Below are 21,327 nucleotides of genomic sequence, written 5' to 3'. Positions count from 1 at the left end.
GACTCCTTTACCACCACTGAGAAAAACCTTATGACGCACCGAGTGCTGGTTGCAAATGTATTCAAAGGAGGATCCCATTTTGGGTAGACGGAGACCATTCACACCGGTGCCTATTATCTCCAGTTCCACCATTTCTACCACCACGATTCTGGATAGACAAACTCCAAAATTGCAGCCATGTGTGTGGGATATGTCCACTAAATGCTGCAGCTAGGCGGCTACTGAATATTCCCAGACGCTCATCGATGGGCTTAGCCCTTGTCAAACTGAATTAGCTCCCAAACCCGGAAAAGGATTTCCTTCAAAGCTCTATGCTTTTGCCATAAGATTCTGAACCTGAAAGGATATTTACATCCCCTGATTAAGCAGAATCATCCTTGCAGATGTCTAAGGTCTACAGGACCAGCACTCACTGTAATTCCTAGAGTAGAAACAGCATGGATGAGAGGGCAATCAGTCAGATTTTTAGGGGAGAACCTCTGGAACACCCTCCCAGCTGACTTGAAACAGGAACATTTGGAAACGGTCTTTCAGAAAAAAATTAAAACCTGTTTTTTCAGACAAATTAAATCTTGATGGGGCCATAGTCTTGGCTGCTTTAGGGCAGGAATCCTAGCGCGAGGGCACTCCTTATAGAGTAATCAGGCACTTTACAAAGTTGTTGTATTGACAGAAACTCCCACACAACCTACATGCTTTCATTGACGGCTAACATTCGCTCTTTGAGCTACATGTAAATGTAAATGTACAGGAATTTATATAGCGCAAATCCCCAAGCGGTTTTTAAGCGCTTGCTTAGGGAACCCGTCCTGGTATTCCCCTGTGAGATAACCCCAGCAGGGTATCCGCAAGGTGAAAGCCAGGCATCCCGCCACGAGGGGCCGTTGTGGAGATTAAGCAAGCAATTGCCCAGAGTCGCAGAGTGTGAACCCGTGAATCGAGTAGGCACCGGACGAGAATTGTCGAGTCCATGGACATTTTAGGACTCAAGACCCCGCCGAGCCGGGAATTGAACCCTGATCCCGGGCTGACCTCTGCTTCCAGGTCTGCCTCCTCTAACCAGTGAGCCACACTTCTCCACTGCATACTGCTAACTGCTATGCAAATCAATCAAATGTTCATTTATATTTGGTATTCATATTTATTGTATTTGTTCAGTTCATTAATGTTGTCATGTATGAAAAGCAATTTAGTAATTCGTTTTCTCAATTGTAAAAAAGTTTAAAAAAACATGTAAGTAAGACTGTCAAGCCTATTAGGGGTGCAAATATACAAAAAACAATTACTACATACATAGATATACAAGGTATGTTATCTCATTAAAATGATTGTGCACATTGAAACATATAGTTTATCCCCAAACATATATATCCCCAAATGTTTTGACCATTTTTGGGCATGAATCCTAGTGATAGTACAATCCTTATGGAGTAGCCAAGCACTTTACAAAGTTGTTAACATAACATAGCATGTCTAATGGCACAGGGGCACAAATTATGTAATTTTCATAGAAATATCCCTGGGCCCGATTCACAGAACTGACTTAAGACAAAATCCTAAATTTACTACCACTTTGGTATTCACCGAAGGCACTTACTCATTTTGGTATTCACAGAAGTTAGGAGTCCTAACTTTAGGACTCCTAAATGCCTTCTGTGTATACCGAAAGTGTTAAAGTTAGGATTTTTCTCAGTTTAGGAGTAGTAAAGTTGGGACTCCTAACTTTAGGACTCCTAAACTGAGACAAATCCTAACTTTTAGACTTTCGGTATTCACAGAAGTCATTTAGGAGTCCTAAAGTTTGGACTCTTAACTTTAGGACTCCTAAGCTGAGAAAAATCCTAACTTTAAGACTTTCGGTATTCAGAGAAGGCATTTAGGAGTCCTAAAGTTAGGACTCCTAACTACTGTGAATACCGAAATGAGTAAGTGCCTTCTGTGAATACCAAAATGAGTAAGTGCCTTCTGTGAATGCCACAATGGTAGTACGTTTAGGATTTTGTCTTAAGCTAGTTCTGTGAATCGGGCCCCCTGTGTTGACAGTCCTTCTTTGGAATTAATGTACGTGGCAGCAGGTACATTATGTAATAGTGGGCCAGCATCCATGGTTTGATTTTTCTTTGTGTAGTTTCCATCTTATTGCTAAATGTCTGCCCATGATGCAGAAAACTTAGGATTTGATGGCTGATCTTGTTTAGGGTGCGTAGTGACTGTGACCTCACTTCACAAGCTTTTTGTGTGACAGCTTAAGTCTTTAATGGAAATAACGGCAGGATCTGGAAAACCCCAGCAATATTAGGTATGAAGTCACTGTTCAATGGGAGTGATTCAGAGGCGGCCTTTTACCTGGACCAAAATTTTACCCCACAATAAACAACACTGGTAACATAACTGAGGCTCAGCAGAGGGTCAGGTTGGTAGGTATTTAAATGGGGATTCAAATAGTATTAAAACATACATCGAGAAGTGTAAACGGTGTACTTCTGTTTAAGGATTTCTAGAGAAAAATGCCAATTTACCTTCTTCTGCCTTTTCTTCTCCCTTATGAAACATGGTAAGGAACAGAAAGAAACGGCTTCCTTAAAAAAGAGTTAGGTGAAATATGCAGCAACAGTGTAACCTATTCAAGTCTAAAAACCACCGAAATTCACTAGTTATTGTTATCTCAAGTAACTATAACTCGTGCCCTAAGGTAACTATAACTCGCTCCAAATTACCTGACGTATTACATCACTCATGACATCTTCTATGACATCAGTTTTGCAAAGAAATTATTGATTATAAACCTGTGCATGGCAGAGTCGCGAGTTATAGTTACCTTCGGGCAGGAGTTCTAGATACTTGAAAAAACTATAACTGGTGAATTTCTGTGGAAAACATATGTAATATGTTATATTTAATTATTTATTGCCCATTGGAGGTCACATAAATTGTATGTGTTTTCTATTAACGTGGACATCTCTCTAGAAAGTTTCAGCGTGATATGTGAAATGGTGGCCGAGAAAAAGTGGTGTCCAAAACGTATTTTCCCCATGCTCATTCCCTATGAAAATTGAACTGCAATACAGCAAAACCAGCTGAACGGAATTACGCCAAATATGAAAGAATGCTAGATCTTGGTCCAGAAAATTTACTTTTTGTGATGTGGTGTTAATCCATTCACTAGTTTTTGAGTACTTAAAGTTTAAAATGTATGTACATGTCATACCAAAGTGTATCCACAGACCCAACAGATCTAAAGACAAAAACTGTCTATGACCACAACAACAAAGATGTGGTAGCAGCCATATTAGGACTCTGGAAAACAGTCTCCTGTCCTAAAGCAAGGTAAAAAACCATGTAGAGGTGCACAGTCGGGATACCCTGCCACCAGGCCTGGTGGAGATCTAGGACCAAAACATTTTTTCTAGTTTACCTCAAATTTCGGGTTAATCTGCGAGAAAATTAATGTAAAAAAAAGGTGAGCTCCTGTTCTTTAAAAAAAAAATCCCCTTGGTGTGCCAGGCATGGGGATCGTGGAGGTCTTTTTATTAGGGTAGAGGACGTGCCCTGCTATTTACATCACCGATTACACCATGTATGACATGTTCTATGACATCATTGATAACAACACTGTACATGGCAGGGACCAGAGTTATTTTAGGGGATGAATTATAGTTACTTGAAATAACTAGAACTGGTGAATTTTAGTGGTTGCGTTAATTTAAAAGGGTTTGTTGTAACTGCCATTTTTACCTAACAATAACTTCCGTTTTATCTTCGTTTTCTTCAGTGAATTTATAAGGTTTCTTTCAAACGTAAAATTACATATTATAACAATTCCGTACTATAATGCAGCTTTAACCTTTATTTTTTAACATATATAACTATATTTATAATCTATATTAACATTATTTAATCAAGGGAATTGATGTGACAAATGGCAAGGATATTTGGTGCAAGCTTCAGGATTTTCAGAGTAGATCTGTTGAACACATTTTACCATCAAGCAGTAATATTCATATACAGAATGAAATTGTATACAGTGCAATCAGAGTAATATTATTGTTAATTCCTATCTATTAGTAGAGAAATGCTGATGAAGCTCTATGAGCACCCCTTGCCAGCTCGCACCATCTTTAAAATCACTAAGCCATTATGACCAACCCTCTTAATTATCTTGCAGACAAGCTCACCACCTCTGTTTGCTCTCTGCACACCGGCAGTCAAGACACCTTTACTTATATACACCAAGGATCTGGGAGAACATCCCTTTATCCAGTAGTACTGCCCTAGCACTGCTTTAATTGTAGAAAGATTTGAAGACACGGCTCGTTAAAGTACACTTCTTCTTGCACTACTCAGTTTTCGTATCCTATCACTCATTGAATGTATATTTGCCTTTGACCCTGTACAGCGCTCCTCCGTCTTTTGTCTAGGTATGTGGTATACAAATAACTCATATGTACACACACAATACAAAGAAATATATAGAACTAGTCTTAAATGCCCAAAACGTGATAATGATGTATTGTCAACCATTCTATACTGCCCAGCTCATTACTGTAAACTGTGCTGTCACCTCCCTCCAGCTAGTATTGTCCTACACATGTGTCTCTTTTGTAACCACTTTGCCCCTTGCTGTACCCCACCCCTCTTTTGAAATCCCCTCCACTTGGACAGTGTTTCATTGCTGGGCCGAATTGGTCATTGACTCATTGGGTATTTCCCCAGGGGGTGGAAGTAATGGAGGCCAGTTCTTTAAGGTCGACAGCCGCTGCCTCTCTTTCCAGCTCCCTGGTGTTGATGGCAGCAGGGAGAAGGAGAGAGAGCAAAGATGAGTGGAAGAGGCTGAATGACAGTGACAGGAATAGAGCAGGGGCTGGTTTGAACAGTGTTTCCAGGGGTGCTTTTGATTCCCTGTACAGTCTGGTGGCATAGAAACTAAGATCGCACGACATTAGTCAAATAAATGCACAGGTGATTTTTAATTTAAAAAAAATTACGAAACCCTTTGGATAATCAGAAGAACTGTATTCAGGTTAGAATTGATCTGTAAGAACTGTCCATATCAGTGATATTTCTCTGTAATTCTTATTTCATCTGTTATTCATTTCAACAGCAAAGAGCAGGGCTCACAATTGTGACTCAAACTGTAAACACGTTCAGTTCCACGGACTGGTATGTTCCGCTCATCTTTACATTTATGGCTCTGTTCCTTGCTGGGCTGCTTGCCTGGAGTTGTCACCTCATTTGGAAGTACACTAACATCAAGGAATGGTGTCAAAAGTCTCAACACAAAGTACCAAAGAAGAAGTAAGAATGTTTCAATTACCTGGATTGATGTTTACATGATTGGCTTGATGTTAAAAAAAGAGCTTGAATTCTGTTTAGATAGTGTGATGGATTTAAGTTTGAAGCTTTGTATTTTTTTCTTCTTCACTGTCTTTGTGTAAGATAAAATCTGCTGGGGTCCTAGGCCTAAATGTGGTAAGGGGTGTACTCAAGTGCTCCCTTGGTGCTGTATTTGGGATTCTGCTAGAATGGTAAACAAATCAATGCAATGCGTAGCATTGCTTTGCTTTGTGCCACTTAAGTCCCCACCCCTGCCAAACCTTAGACATTATTCAATTTTCTAGATCTCCATACGTATTCAGCTGGCTCAGTTTGCAAAAACGCACAAAATTTGAACATGTACATTTTAGGTCCACAATTGGTTATCAATTCCGCGTGGTTGTCAGATTCACAAACTTCTCTGACCTTTACGTGTTATATGCATGAATAATACATTACACTACTGACTTATCTATGTTTTCCAAACACTACTCTGCATTTGTGGCAGTATGCTTACTTAGAGGTAGAAACAAAATGTGGTTATCTTGTTACAGAAATATCCCTATCCTAGATAAACCTGACAAGTGCACACTGACGAAAATATTTTGAGATCAATTCACGAAGATTGTGCAGAGACTTCCTCCGCAGGGTATCGATTTTTATTAACCATATTGCAGATGCTACATGGATAATAATACACACACACACACACACACTTCTCCTCTCAACAATCTCCACCACAGTACCCGCCAACCCCCACAGATTTTGTGATTAGGCAGGGGTGTGCTTCTGTTTGAAATATTTTGGGATGTGGTGTGTTTCATAATGTTGTCATGCAACTAAGTATACACATGGGTCTCTACTCTTTCTCCAGCCCGATCCAACTGTAAGTTAGGGTTGCACACATTTGCCACAGAATGCTGTTATAAACCAATGTGGCGTCATTCATCATCTGAGCCACATGTATCCTGAGTTATCATTATGTGCTTCACCCTGATGCAACAGTCTGTCAGGGCAATGTCACAATCACACATATTACACTCCTGAAATATGTAAAGGCATGTGAAACTAGTATAAGAATTGTGTGATATTTGCTTCATACACCATTTAAACTATGCAGATTGTTGTGCCTAACAAGTGTGCATGAATGACAATGTATCTCCGTGGATGTGACAGATGAGGTGTAGTTTAAAGTATCAATATTACAAATAGTGATCCGTCAATCCATGAATGACTTCTGTGTACCATGCCTGTTAGACCTGCGAGCCTCAGTGTAGTCTGCCCCCAATCTATTTGCCTTCACACTCCTATGTTGCTGAATTCATTTTTGTTGGCTTTAGGACTGCAAACTGCAAACCAGTGTGAAAGTGCTTCTGTTCTCTCCTTTAAACATGGTAATCTTGGCTTACAACTGATTGGCATATTTAATGTAGTTATAATTCCCACGTAATGTGGTATACTATATACTAAAGGCCTGTACATTAAATGCTACTAGTGAGCCTGCAGCACCTATTGTGCCACCCACATAAGTAACCCCTTAAACATGTCCCAGGCCTGCAATGACAGCTTGAATGTAGTGTTACACTGTCATGTCGACATGGCATTAAAATCTCATTGCCAAGCTGTAAACTCCCTTTTAATTACATATAAGACACCCCTAAGGTAGGTCCTAGGTAGCCCGTAGGGCAGGTTGCTGTGTCAGTAAAAGATTGGACAAGTACCTTTGAGTTTTACATGTCCTGGTAGTAAACCTGTAAATTTGTTTTTCAGAACCATGAGGCCTACCCCTCCCATAGAATAACATTGGAGATTCCTTATTACATTTAATAAGCTGTAATTCCTAGTTGTGAGCAGATAGATGTCATGTTTGGTACCTATCAAATCGCATTGATAAACCCACTTTAATGGTAACATCGGATTTTTCTTTACAATTTTGAAAATTCCACTTTTAGAAAGTTAATATAAGTAGATATAAGAAACCCATTATACCATGGATTTATCAACCGTTTGCATAGGCTGTGTAATTATTTTGCACCTCTCAATACCAACATTTGTTGGAAATCTCATTACGCTTTTTCTTTCTACATATCCTCTCACTAGTATTTTACAAGTATAGACTTGACATATAAATACCAACATTCCAGCGGACATTGAATTCTCAAATTAATTTACAGTGCACATTAGTTACAAAAACAGAGTGGAAATGGGGTCATAGGTTGTATACTGGAGGCGTGGGTCCTGCATGAAGGTCAATCCTGGGTGCAGATAACATGAAGTGGGGATCAATAAGTGCCCAGTGCTTGTGGGGAGAGAATAGTGTATGTGTAATCTCAGTATATAGCTCATCTATACTGTCCACCATTCTGCACCAGCGATTTAACATTTTAAACAGTGATACAATTCCTTCCTACCTGACTTCCACATGTAAGTTGATTTTGGGACCAGGCGCTAGTCGCTTCAGTAAGTGCTGTGTGGTCCTTTTCTGATACTGCTCCTGTGACTGCTAGGGAAGGAACGGTATGCAGAAAATCAATAAATCAATACATGCTCATGGCTCGTGCTGCGAGCCTCTGATGCCTGGCTCATATAGAGCCATAAGGGCCAATATTAGTGTTACTGTGGGGCGGTAGACCTACCTCCTACTTGTCTGTCCGCCCCCTCCTGGTGCAGCTGGTCCCATATGACTTAGCTGCATCGGCTCTCTTTGCTAATCAAGTGCTGGACCGGAAGAACGTCCTGTGGATCATTGGAGGTGTAGTTTATCCGCACCTATGTGGTCTGTTCGGGTCCTTAGGATAGTTTGCTGGCCTCCTTTTAGAGCCACAGGGGCATAAAAGGCTCCCACTATCTTGAATGTGCAACCAGATCCATCTTAAGTGAGTCCTCAATCCCCAAGAGGTGTCCCACCTGTCCTTGACTCTTGGTTGTGGTGCAAAATGTAGCTAGAGTGCCCAATCCCCCAAAACTGAGGACTTAGACACATTTTGTCCCAAATGTACTGTGAGAACCATGAGAAGACCAGCACCAACCTGCTCGCCTATCCACCCTAGGTGCATCGCCGGTCAGATTGACTCCACGGCTCCTGCCACATTGTTCTTCTCTGCAGCAGCAAATCCATATCAGAGGTCCTTCCCTAAAGGAGTAACCAACCTCATTGAACTGAACTGTCTATAGGTACAGCCCTCTGCCTTGTCCCACTGGATATTTTCGACTTCTATTTCGACGACTAAGTCCAAATATGGAAATCTTTACTGTCGCTTTGATCCAAGGCCATCCAACGACAAAGCTCCCTCCCTGAATACCTCATGCAGCCTTTTCCCACTGAACTGTATCTTGTCATAAGATTTTTCTCAGAAATTCTTTGAAGTCAGAAGTTGAGCGTTGACTAGTCCCAATCCACTTCTTCTATCCGACACGCATTCCATTGCGGTCGACCATATTTTTCGTTCTTGCGCGACTAGTTGTCCGCGTTTGGCAATCTGAACATTTAGGTGCTAGTTTTTACTAAAAACTTTAGAAAATTCATAACTCTGGTTCTACTGATTGGATGTTTGTTGTTTTGGTGTGAAATAATGTATTAAAATGTACTCTGATATTTAACTTTGTTACTGTTTGTGTGCTGCATTGATACTTTACACATTGCCGCTAATTTAAGCAGACTGTTTTTTTTGCCAGTGTACACCGGGTTAAGCACAGGTTAATTTAGTGACTTTTTGTGCTCCACCCTGCCAAGGATTATGGCTGTTGCTTTACCAGGGCTCACACCCCGGCAGTCAACCAACAAACCAATTTCCAACATTGACCATTCAGTGTTTTAGCATCCCCACATTGATTTTGCGATGCAGCTGATATTCAAGTTTGTTGCATCAACAAATGCCCATTCTTAAAAAGTCAGAAACCCCCCTGCCTATTAATATTTAGGAGGCATGGGTCCTTTTCAAACTCACTCTGAACGGTAGGAATGGAGGCCTGTGAGGGAGAGCAGACCTCCATCCCTACATTTGCTGAATGCAATGGGTGGAAACAGTGAGCCCCTTGACCACTGTCGCTTTTCCCAACTCCAGACACACGTAGTCCTAGGAAAAAGTTGTCACATTCAGAGACCTTCCACTTCGTGAATGGGATATTATTTCCCTTTGGGAGTTGTTATCACATGATTTGTTTGTAACAACAAGTGTCATTAATTGAAAACCATTGATAATACCACTGCAATTCACCATTTCCCCCTCTGAATTGTAATCAGTTGCAAAACATGTTTTTCTGAATCAGAAAGCAATTCTAATTCACAATAAGTCCTTTATACTTTGCACATCATTGTTTGGCTGTTGAAATGGCTATGTTTTGCAAAGCACATACTTTGTGACCTTGTAATAATTTTATAAATTGGGTCTCCAGTATTGGAACACCATTTTACATCCTTTCTGGGCCTTTGGCATTTCCTCACTATTCCTACAATGGTGTCATTAATCGAACACCAAAAACCCAGCCAACCATTGTTCTGGGTTGGGATCGTGATGCAAGTGATGGATGGGCCTGAGGTCCTTCACGAGATTTTTGACTTTTATATGCACATTTAGGTGTTTCATGGCTCTTCTATGTATTCTTTTCCAAAGGGTTCACATTTTGCCACAATTAGCCCAATTGTGCTAAACATTCCCTGAAGTGTTGGCGGTCTGATTCTGTGCTCTTGAGCAGCGTAGTGAAGGAAGAGTTGCTCCTCCAGCATAAATGCATTGGATTCTGATGCGTACTGTGTACTGAGGGAGGACTGCAGAAGCAGCCAGGATTGCTCATGCCAGCGCTTCTTCATTTCTCTGTTGGCACAAGGTTTCTAGAGTCTGCCTAGCTCCCCTACACAGCATCTAGCATTCTTTTGCCACGGGAGCTGTGAACCAGCAGTGAATTGTTGTTTGTCCTGGTGCAGTCTGACCCTGCTGGCCCTCTCCATACACCCCACTCTACTATGTCATCTGGACTTGGGTGTGCTGGACCATCACTGTACCTTACATACCCTGTAAAGCCGGAGCCTGCTGCGTGGCAGGGTGATGAGCAACCCCAGCCAGCGACCCGGGTCAGGGGTGCAGTAGTTGTGTGAGCAGGTGGAGGATACAGATTTCTTTCCTGCAGGACTGCTCTCTTTGTGCAATAATAGTCTGCATTTCTGTCTGTGGGGGTGGCGACAAGGAAGGTTCTCCTTCTCTGTTGGGAAGAAAGTGGAGTGGACTGTTTTGTTGGTTTCTTCAGCTTGTTCAATACACTTTGATTCAATTGAAAAGAGTTTGTGTTAGATTTTGCTCCACTACACTTCTCACTCTGTTTTTCCTTACTCTCCTGGGAAACGTTGTTACAATGACGATTAAACAGATTAGGAATTGTACCATTCATTTGAAGAGACAGAAGCCTCCACAAGGGTTTAAAGGTGGGAGGAGAAAATATCTACATGTTGAATCTCTTGTTGGCTTACTTCCTATTTCAATATTTTTCCAAAGTTAAAAGTTTTGGAGAAAGCGTCTTTTCACCTATCTAAGACAAAGGAAGTCTTTTCTACTTTCAATGGCACTTCCCTTCGGCTATTATCTGAGAATGAGCCAGTCCTGGAATCTCATCTTCCCCTTGTTGTGACATAACATTTCCTCAAACAATAGTTGAACATACACGTTACCACAGGTAAGTTACTGAAAACCATATGTGTTGTATTCCTGCCTAGTAGTGTGTGCAGTGTTACATGCCCAGGAATACATCTGGCCCATTTCACAGAACTAACTTAAGACAAAATCTTAAACTTACTACTTTTGGTATTCACAGAAGGCATTTAGTAGTAGTAAAGTTAGGGTTTTTTCTTAAGTCTGTCTTAAGTTTGTCTTAAGTCAAACCTAAGACAAAATCCTAACTTTACTACTACTAAATGACTTCTGTGAATACCAAAAGTAGTAGGACAGACTTAAGACAGACTTAAGACAGACTTAAGACAAACTTAAGACAGACTTAAGACAAACTTAAGACAGACATAAGACAAACTTAAGACAGACTTAAGACAGACTTAAGACAGACTTAAGACAAACTTACGACAGACTTAAGACAGACTTAAGACAAACCTAAACAAACTTAGGACAGTCTTAAAACAGACTTAAGTCAAAATCCTAACTTTACTACTACTAAATGCCTCCTGTGAATACTAAAAGTAATAAGTTTAGGATTTTGTCTTAAGTTAGTTCTGTGAATCGGGCTCTTAGTGAGTGAATGCTCACTGCTGAAACATGTGGTCCTAACAACCATTCTTTCTTCCATTGTCAGAAACTGAAGTACGCTAAAAGTGGTTGATAGTAGTGTAAAAGCTTTTTGTGCATTTATATTTTCTGCAGTATCAACTATGTGTACTGCTGTTGCAGCTTAAACAAATTTCCTATGACATGTAAAAGCATGTTTTCTTGATTCTTGTTAATTAGGCTTCAATTTGTGCCTCATAGCCATATTTTGTTTTATGGATGTTTTCTGGCTGCACTTTTCAATGTTCATTATTTCTGCAGTATACAGTCAGGCAGAGTCATGTTTGTTTATTTCCATTGGCGTTGTACTTGCTGTTCTTATAAAATCTCTAGCAAAATAATGTAACTTTTCTCAAGGATCTCCTGCTAGCTCTCTGTTCTCTATTCATTCACCATAACGTGATGTTGTTCATGTAACTAGTTTGTCCTATCATCTATGGATGACATTAGCAAAGAGTGGGCAGAATAAAAAATTCATGTAGTGGGATAATGCTTAGGCTCTAAGGCAATATGAAGTTTTATAAATTGTACTCTTACTTGCTGAGTGTGTAATACTTTTGATCATACCTCGATGATTTTGCATTTTTTGTGTTTTAATCTGCAATCCTTCAGGCAATGATTTAGCATTTATCAATTCTTTCACACATATCTTTCATTTTTTTAATAAATCTTTCAAATCTATTCTGCTCATTTAGAACTCAGTTATTGAGTGGGGCCTCACTTAACTGTATTTCTGATCTGTTGGGAGGCGCCTTATCTTGTGGACATCTTGTCTCAATAAATTGAGGTTTAACTGTGTTTCTAATTCATCAAAATGGGAGTTCTGTTGAGGTACATTTTTGGGATGTAAATTTTTAGGTGGTTCTTGCTCCCATAGTAACTAGTTTTATTTGCAGAGTGGTAGGACCATTATGTAGCCCTAATTGAAAAAGAAGTAACTATTTTATAGTCCACAGTACACATAGATATATAATATACATTGGCTTTCTACTAGATTGCCACAGGACTTTATCTAACATTTTTTTCTTTCTGATTCTCCCAGGGCAAAGACCTACCAGCCAGGTAAACTAATTTTGTAATATCATTCAACTGTTTAATTTTTGTTACATGCGCCACAAGTACAGTAATGATTCAGCAAAATGCTTCTTTCATTATTGCTACAGGGACGAAAAAGGAACCAAAGCTAGATGTGATCACTGTAAGTAACATACTCTTTGTAAATTAGAAAACATCATAAATTGAAAATGTTATAGATGATTATTATGTCATTATTAACCGGGTGAATAAAGCAAAACTGTCTCCTTCATGACATCTTCCTACAAGGATGGGGGGGGTCTCTTACATTGTAAAGGTGGATAATGCTACCAAACTATGGTGCAGTTTACCTAAATAAGAAGTCAATACTCTAGTTAGTAGCCTGGACAAAAGCCTCGAAGTAAACATTAATACAACATAGACGTTAGTTTCAATATCCAGAATCCGATTTTTAAGGGATAACACATTTTGGGAAAAAAAGAATAATGTTATCAAACAGAGGCATTGTAAAGCTATCGCTAGCCGAGAAACTGTATTGCCAGCTACAGATACAGGGAATTTAAATAATTTCTGAATTATGCAGTGCTTAATGCTTAAATTAATAGTGCCTTTGCCTAAATATTTTCTCAGAAGCTTGTGGCAGGTGCTGTCTACGACCAGGATTACTTATTACCAAGGCTGTGTGAACTTGAGTTTACTTCATGCTCCTTTCGTCAACCACCATACACTCCCTAGCCCCTTTATTTCACTCTTGCTGGGTTTTTTTCATCCCTAATTAGTAACTGTTTTTGCCTTCATTTTCTCCCTCCTCCTTTCCTATTTTTTGTTTTTCCACTCTTTCCCTGGAAAAAAGCCTGATAAGGCCAAGTAAGTGCCCTTTGCCAAAAAGGAGTGTTGGCACCCACCTGCAGCGACTGGCTAAAATAATACTTAGGTATTATGTCATTATGACCAATTTTCTATGACGAACACAATCATAAGGAAACATCAGGCGATGGACAATGATGAACATATAATAGGACATTGGGAGCATGAAAAGAAGAGTAGAAAGCTACTAGTCAATAGCTTCACATTTCAGGCAGAGTAAAATAAGCAGCACACCACACATTTGTAATTTCTAAAGTGTGCCTTGGTATTGAATGCAGAGCAAACATAATAAGATGACGGGCAGAGCACTGACACTGTTCAGACACTCACCCCCAGTCACTATTAAATCTGGGTTGAATCCATCAATGTTCATTTTACCTCCCCAGTTCAGACAAAGCACATCTAAATCAGTCTTGACCCTGTTCCCCATGGGAACAGCCAAGCCTGAACTGCCAAGCCAGGTCTTCTCTGGACTGGACTCAGGCATCCTGGGACCGGTTTCGGGTTAACACCCCTCATCAGGCAGGCTGGCTTGAATCCAGTGGCAAAGTGAGCAAGGGGCCCATGTCTGGGCATACCCTGCCAACTTAGGGTGAACAAATCAAACACAATAATATGATGGATGGAGCACTGAAACTTTCAGACACTCACCGCCAGTCATTATTAGATCTAGGTTGAATCCATTGTTCTTTTGCTCACTTCACCACCACAGTTCAGATCCAATCATATGCAAATCAGTCCCCATGGGAACAGCCAAGCCTGAACTGCCAAGCCAGGTCTTCTATGGACTGGACACAGGCATCCAGGGACCGGTTTCGGGATAGCACCCCTTATCAGCCAGGCCAGCATTAGTCCAGTGACAAAGTGAGAAAGGGACCTACGTCTGGGCCTACTCTGCCAACTTAGGGCAAACAAAGCAAACACAATGAGATGATGGCCAGGGCCCTAAAACTTTTCAGATACTCTCCCCCAGGTACTATTAGATCTGGGTTGAATCCATTATCGTTCTTTAGCTCAATTCGCCACCCCAGCTGAGTCCCAACCATATGCAAATCAGTCTTTACCCTGTTCCGCATGGGAACAGACCAGCCCGAAATGCCAAGCCAGGTTATCCCTGGACAGACAACAAGCATCCTGGGACCCAGTTTCAGGGTAGCACCCCTAATCAGCCAGGCTAGCTTGAATCCAGTGGCAGAGTGAGCTAGGGACCCACGTCTGGGCATACCCTGCCAACTTATTGTGTTTCCTTGGTATTGAATGCCAGTCCAAAACAAAGCACAGATGTGCAATGTAAATCTCCTTTCTATTTATTTTATTTAAAACCCAGTACTGTAGCCAGTGTATCATGGGCTCTAGTATGAGCAAGGAAAGGGGCCACCTGGCAGGTGTTTGAATGCAGTGGCGTAGTTTTATTTTTTCTTTGTTTTCCCTCGTCGGCGTCACTAAATGCATCCAGCTCATTGTCATTGTCTGTCGCCCACATCCCCCTGCCCCCGCTCATAGTGGTCTTTCGCCAGGCCCCCCCCCCCACTCTTACTGGCACTGGGTGGCTAACCAAGACATAGCTCCAGATGTAAAAAGCTCTAGCTACACCACTGTTTAAGTGATACAATTTTGCAAAAAGCCCTTCAGACCTCTGGGCTCCACTGTCACTTCACCTGCCGCACCAATGGAAGCTATGCCCCTGTTTTAAACAACAAGATTTGATTCAATGCTCTGTGTAGCATGGGTGATGTCAAGATATAGCATTAGAAAAGGTGGGTCTTCACTTTTTTGGATGGCCACTTTGGGAAGTTGTGTAAGTGCTGTGGAGGGTTCTTCATGATATACGGGCTGGACACTGGGCACACTGTGTAGACAGCTAGATATGCACAGATTTGAAATACCTTCTGCAGTATGTCATCATGATAACTTTTCTAGGACAAGACAGTCATAGTGAAAGGTCAATGAATAAAAATATTATTGGAAATGTTGTCATAGGCAACAAAAAACATTGAGTAGAGGAAAGCAAAAACAGCATTGTGCCTTTAGTCAATGTCCTATCTCAGAGACAAAAAGAGCAGAGGGAGTAATGGAGCAGAGTGCAACACTACTGTGTAGTTTGCCACCATTACTACTCCAGTTCACCAAAGAAACCTCTACGATCCCCTCACTTGAAATGCAAAGAGTTCTACTTGGAAGGTAATACTTCACCATGGCATTCCAGGAACCTTAAAGTATATTATACTGATGGGAAAAAAACATCTTTTCTGGAATGGGGTATCAGTGTATTCTTTTAGCGTAAAGCTAGCATGGTATCACCAATTAAGATTAGCCATTAGACAAACAGCAACATTTTGAATCTTTTACAGACACCCCAACACACCTTTAGGGGTTCCTGCAAGAAGGCAGTATTCAAATTGAAAGCAGATGATTGCCCTAATTATTGCCTCACTTCACTCCCCTGATAGGAACAGTCAAAGGCCAGAAATCATGCGAATGAAGGCATGATGTTCAAAGCCCGTTTGCACTTCCCAACCCTTTAGTCAGCAAAATCAAAAGGTTTATTGACTGTAAAAGAGATTAACAAGTCACAAATGGAGGGAGGAGCTTCACGCGCATCCGAGATGGCCGCGTGAGCACAGGGCTCCCGAGACCCTCGCCACCTCCCGCATCTATCCTGAATCATATCCTGATTACGAAGACTGGCTATTGAAGACGCAACCCAGCTGATATAATAGCTTTTTTCAAAAATCGGTTTGGACTCCGGGAACCGCAACTACGACACTTTTAACTTTTGTGGCCTGCCCCGCGGAGTCACCCGGGGCTCGAGTTGTTATGTGATCAGAGCCTGCGGGGCTCTGATCACAGCCTTGGAGTTCACTTTTGGTTTCGTTTTTGGGTCTTTGGCCTCATCCTATCTCGAGACTGATCTTGTGGATCGAGGTGCAGCCGGACCCCGTGAATTCATCGTGTGTCAACGGCTGCGTGTTTGTGGTTGCTTCGATATTACTGCTGAAACTCGCTTTTGGAGATTCCGGTGGGTGAATCGTGTTGAGCCATTTTTACCAGGTCTCAAAGGCCCCTCTGGGGCACAGTGCCCAATATGGCGGGCAGACCCGATAGCGGAAAACGAAAAGCCAAGACCATTCACCGGGGGGTACTATTCAATCGAATGTTATGGATCGTTATACCCACCCCAAGGGGTCCCCCGGTGGCGCGAGTAAGACTCTGGAAGAGGCAAGTGAAGGCCCTACTGCGTTGGCCGAGTTAACTCTACAGGATGTCATGGGCGCCATTGCTGGTATGAAGACTTCCATTGGCCAGCAATATGAGGCTCTTGCCCTTAAGCTTGACACTGTGGCAATCGACGTCAATTTGATCTGAGTGGACTTATCAAAGACTAACGAGAAGGTCAAATCCTTAGATTTGAAGACCTCCAGCCTCACGACTGATGTCTCCGACCTACAGACAGAGGTTCATAACTTACGAGCCTCCAATGATCTCTTTGCTCATCGGCTGGAGGACTTTGAGAGTCGGGCCAGACGCAACAACGTACGTATTATTGGGGTCCCTGAAAAATCGGAAGAACCCGCTGCAGATCTCCTAGTGGAGGACCTCATCCTAAATCACCTCGCCCCCAAAGGCCTGAGTAAATTCTTTGTGGTGGAACGTGCGCACAGAGTGCCGGGTGGGAAGCCGAAGCAGGGTGCACCTCCGCGACCGATCATCGCCAGAATTTCCAACTTCAGAGATAGAGACGCTATCCTGCAGGCATCGCGGGTGTGCGGCCCCATGAAGTTCGAGAATACTACAGTGAGCTTCTACCCAGACTTCACCCAGTTCGTTCAGAAGCAAAGGATGGGGTTTCAGGGGGTGAAGCGACGACTGAGGGATATGGATATGAAATATGCGATGCTTTTCCCAACACGGCTCCGTGTTCAATATGAGGATCGGACATTTTTCTTTGACCGCCCTGAGAGAGTGAGTGACTGGCTTGACACATTGCCTACGCGACGTGATCGCATGGAACATTCTGGTGGAGCTGAAGGTGGCCCATCGGAGCAGGAATGAGAAGTGATTTCCGATTACCGAACTTTGTGCTTAATATGCAGCTGTGGTTTGCTGACTTTTATATTTGCGTGACTTATGGTGGGATACCCAGGGGTGGCGGGGGGAGTGGGACTCTTTCCTCCTGCGGGTTTCTTTTTGTAGATTAGTTTATTGGTAGGGCGACAGGCACACTGCAAGTTGGGGTGGCTTTTGAGTCTAACGCAGGGGTGCAGGGTGGGGGGTGTTGTAACGGGCTTCTGTTGGGGGGTGGGGGGAGTTTGGATGTGTTTCATTTTTTCTCAAGGCAACTTATTGTTTTACTTCTTGATCTGGGTGATGTGTTCATTATGGGGTGGGTTCTGCGTCCACTTCTGGGATGGGGTAGAGGGTTGAAAATTCTGTGTTGGAATGTTAACGGGTTGGGGGACAGGATAAAATGTGGGGTAGTGTTGCAACTATTGAGATGCCTCTCCCCTGATGTAGTGCTATTGCAAGAGATACACTTGATTGGAAACACTTGCTACGCTATGAATCGGCGAGGATATTGCCTTGCTGTACATGCTGGGTTTACTACTGGTTCTAGGGGTGTGGGTATTCTAGTTAAGAACTCTCTCCCCCTGGAGGTAGACAACATAATCCTAGACGACAGTGGGCGTTATGCTGCTCTCACTGGTAGGTGGGAGGGGAAGACTATCTCACTGCTTTCTGTATATGTACCACCTGGACTGCAGACCACGACCTTTGCTGATTTGGGGCGGGTAGTTCTGGGGCTTCCAGAAGGCATCCTGGTGATGGGTGGAGGTTTCAATTCAGTTGTCTCCGGTAGGGAAGATCGCTATCCTCCCAGGGACCTCATGAAATCACAGTCTTGGCTGAGTGGCTTCCTGGAGATGCTGGGACTGGTGGAATGTTGGCGGTTGATGCATCCGGGACAGGCACAATACACCTTCCACTCGGGTGCCCACGGCAGTCTTTCCAGACTAGATTATGTCTTGATGCCTGCGGCACAGGCCTCGTTACTTAGGGAAGTTAGACATCTGGCTCTGGGTATTTCAGATCACTCCCCACTGTGGCTCCTGATGGACACGAGGATGGGTGCTGAGGGACGGGTGGCCCCGATTAATCCTTGGTATCTCCGTAACCCCAAAACCCGGGCTGAGTTGGTCAAGTCCCTGGATCTGTACTTTGCTGAGAATGAGGGGTCGGTGTCCTCTTCTGTTTCACTGTGGGAGGCATTTAGGACAGTTGTCTGTGGACAGGCACTATCGTTAATTGCTGGTGTTAAGAAAAGCAAAAATGAGGCGGTGGTCCGCCTCGAGACCGAAATAGCTGAGCTGGAACGGGATTTGGAGTTGGGTATTACTCGTGACAAGGTCCATGTCCTCAGTCTCAAACAACTTGATTATAGAGCGTTGGTAACAGACGCTGCTAGAGCTGTGTGTAGAGAGCAGCAGGGACGGCTGTATGATGTGGGGGACAAGGCTGGAAACTGATTGCGTGGTTAGATAGAAAGGAGCGTGCAAGTCGTGTGGTTCCCGTGATTGAGAGAACGGAAGGAGTGTGAGTGACTGACCCTGTTGAGATTGTCGAGTGTTTTGCTGAACATTTTCGAGATGTGTATTCCCCAGTTTCCGATAGACTTGAGGAAGACTCCCATCTGCTGTGGCGAGACATTGCGTTGCCTTGTCTGTCAGATTCAGATAGGGATTTGATGTACGCAGCACTTTCTGTAGACGAGGTGGCACTCGCTATTCGTTCTGTCCGTTCGGGAAAGGCTATGGGCCCTAATGGTCTTCCCATTGAGCTTTACAAGCTGCGTCCTGACAAAATGGCGCCATATCTTCGTGCTATGTTCCTAGAATCGCGAGACCTTGGCTCCCTTCCTCGTGATCAGCGTCTTGCGACCATTGTGGTGATTCATAAGGAAGGGAAACCGCGGGATTGTTGCGCGTCCTATAGGCCTATTTCGCTTCTGAATGCGGAACCCAAGATCCTCGCAAAGTTGCTGGCAAATCGCTTGATAAAGGTAATCAGTGACTTGATTCATCCGGATCAATCCGGTTTCATTCCACATCGCAATACAGCACTGAACTTGAGGCGTTTGCATGGCGTTCTCGCAAGAGCGGCATCACTGCGTGAACCGGCCATCTTGGCTTCCTTGGACGCTACGATGGCTTTTGATACAGTGGAATGGCCGTACCTGTGGGCGGCTCTTGCGAAGTTTGGTTTTGGTCCTGGTTTCATCGGCTGGGTGAAACTATGAGGAACCATTGGCGCAGATTGTGGTGAATGGTCAGGTTTCTAGGTCCTTTGTTCTTGGGAGGGGTACGCGGCAGGGATGTCCGTTATCTCCACTTCTTTTTGCCCTCGCCTTGGAACCTCTAGCTGCTTGGCTGCGATGGGAGCCATCGTTGAGGGGTATTCGGTGGATTCCGGAATTTGAGGATCGCATATCGCTCTATGCAGACGAAATTTTGTTGTACCTCACGTCGCCTCGAAGGTCGTTGATTGTATTATTTGATGTGCTAAATTCGTTCGGAAGGAATTCTGGCCTTGTGATTAATTGGACCAAGTCCGCGTGTATGTGCTCTCGGGTGACACTCCTCCTTTACCGTGCAGGTGTCCCATCCAGGTGACGCAGATGGGATTTAAGTATTTGGGGGTCTTTATAACATTAAACCCCGGGATTCGTAATCTGCTTCCTCCGCTCCAACGGCTAAAATCCGACATTGTGGGCTGGCGCAGGTTGCCGCTATCCCCCCTCGGACGTGCAGCACTTTTTAAAATGATGTCCTTGCCGCGGTTTTTATACGCGCTGCAAAACACGTTTGACGTAATTCCGGAGACTTATTTTCGGGAGGTGGAGAGTTTGCAGAGGCGGTTGTTATGGGATGGACGTTCGCGTATAGCCCTCGCCAAGCTGACGCTTCCCTGGTATGACGGCGGTATCGCACTGCCAGATATCAGGCGATATTATTGGGCCTCTCAGCTGGGAGCGATCAATCATGGAATGTATGGTCCAGCGTTAAATCCTGCGTTCGAGATGGATAAGTGGTTGCTACCGGGCGGGGATTATAATAGAGCGCTTTACTCCAAATCTGCTGAGGGGAAACTTACGGGACCCACTAAGATAGCGGTGCGCGTGTGGGACTGTGCGAATGCGGCAATGGGATGGAGGGATCGACTGACCCGGGCGACTCCGCTCTATGCGTCTGAAAGATTGGGTAGCCTGTGGAAGACGAAAGGATTTGAGAAGTGGGATATGATTGGTATTAGTAGGGTGAGTGATCTCTGGGTCAAGGGCAAGATTAAGACTTTTGAGGCGTTGAAGGTAGAATATAAGCTGAGTGACAGGGAATTCTTCCGGTATGCGCAGATTCGCCACGCGTTGAGTTCGGTTTTTCCAGAGAGTGTTGACATCCCGGAATCATCCCCACTTGAAGACCGAGTGCTTGCTGGATATATGCCCGACAGCACTATTTCTTTGATATATAAGAAATTGATAAAAGATCGAGCGGACCTTTTGGCGCAACTCAGGGAGGTCTGGACCAGTGACGGTTTAGAGTTGGATGACGAGGACTGGCAATCGGTTATCTGCTCACCTAAGGAGGTTGCGGTTCCAGCCCATCTCCGACTCATCCAGCTTAAGATTCTGCATCGGATTTATGTTACTGGCCCCGTCTGATTCGTATGGGTTATTCTGTGGACGGGTTGTGTAAGAGTGGTTGTGGTTTACTTGGTAATTTCCTCCATATAATTTGAGAGTGTCCAGAAGTGGTTGTGTTTTGGAATCGAGTGCATGCTGTGATGGAGG

General features: G+C 43.3%; 1 protein-coding gene across 1 annotated transcript in view; it reads left to right on the top strand.

The window, feature by feature from the left end:
- The window catches only part of LOC144783380 (cadherin-related family member 3-like), a 567,696-nt gene that overhangs the window by 505,412 nt on the left and 40,957 nt on the right, over positions 1-21,327 (top strand). The window contains exons 17-19 of the mRNA XM_078662381.1: positions 5,102-5,295; positions 12,622-12,641; positions 12,743-12,777. Coding sequence (XP_078518507.1) covers positions 5,102-5,295; positions 12,622-12,641; positions 12,743-12,777 — 249 coding nt within the window. The remainder of the gene's footprint in view (positions 1-5,101; positions 5,296-12,621; positions 12,642-12,742; positions 12,778-21,327) is intronic.

Source organism: Lissotriton helveticus, chromosome 9 (genome assembly GCF_964261635.1).
Source record: "Lissotriton helveticus chromosome 9, aLisHel1.1, whole genome shotgun sequence".
Taxonomy (NCBI): Eukaryota; Metazoa; Chordata; class Amphibia; order Caudata; family Salamandridae; genus Lissotriton; species Lissotriton helveticus.
This window is presented reverse-complemented; position numbering and strand designations above follow the sequence as displayed.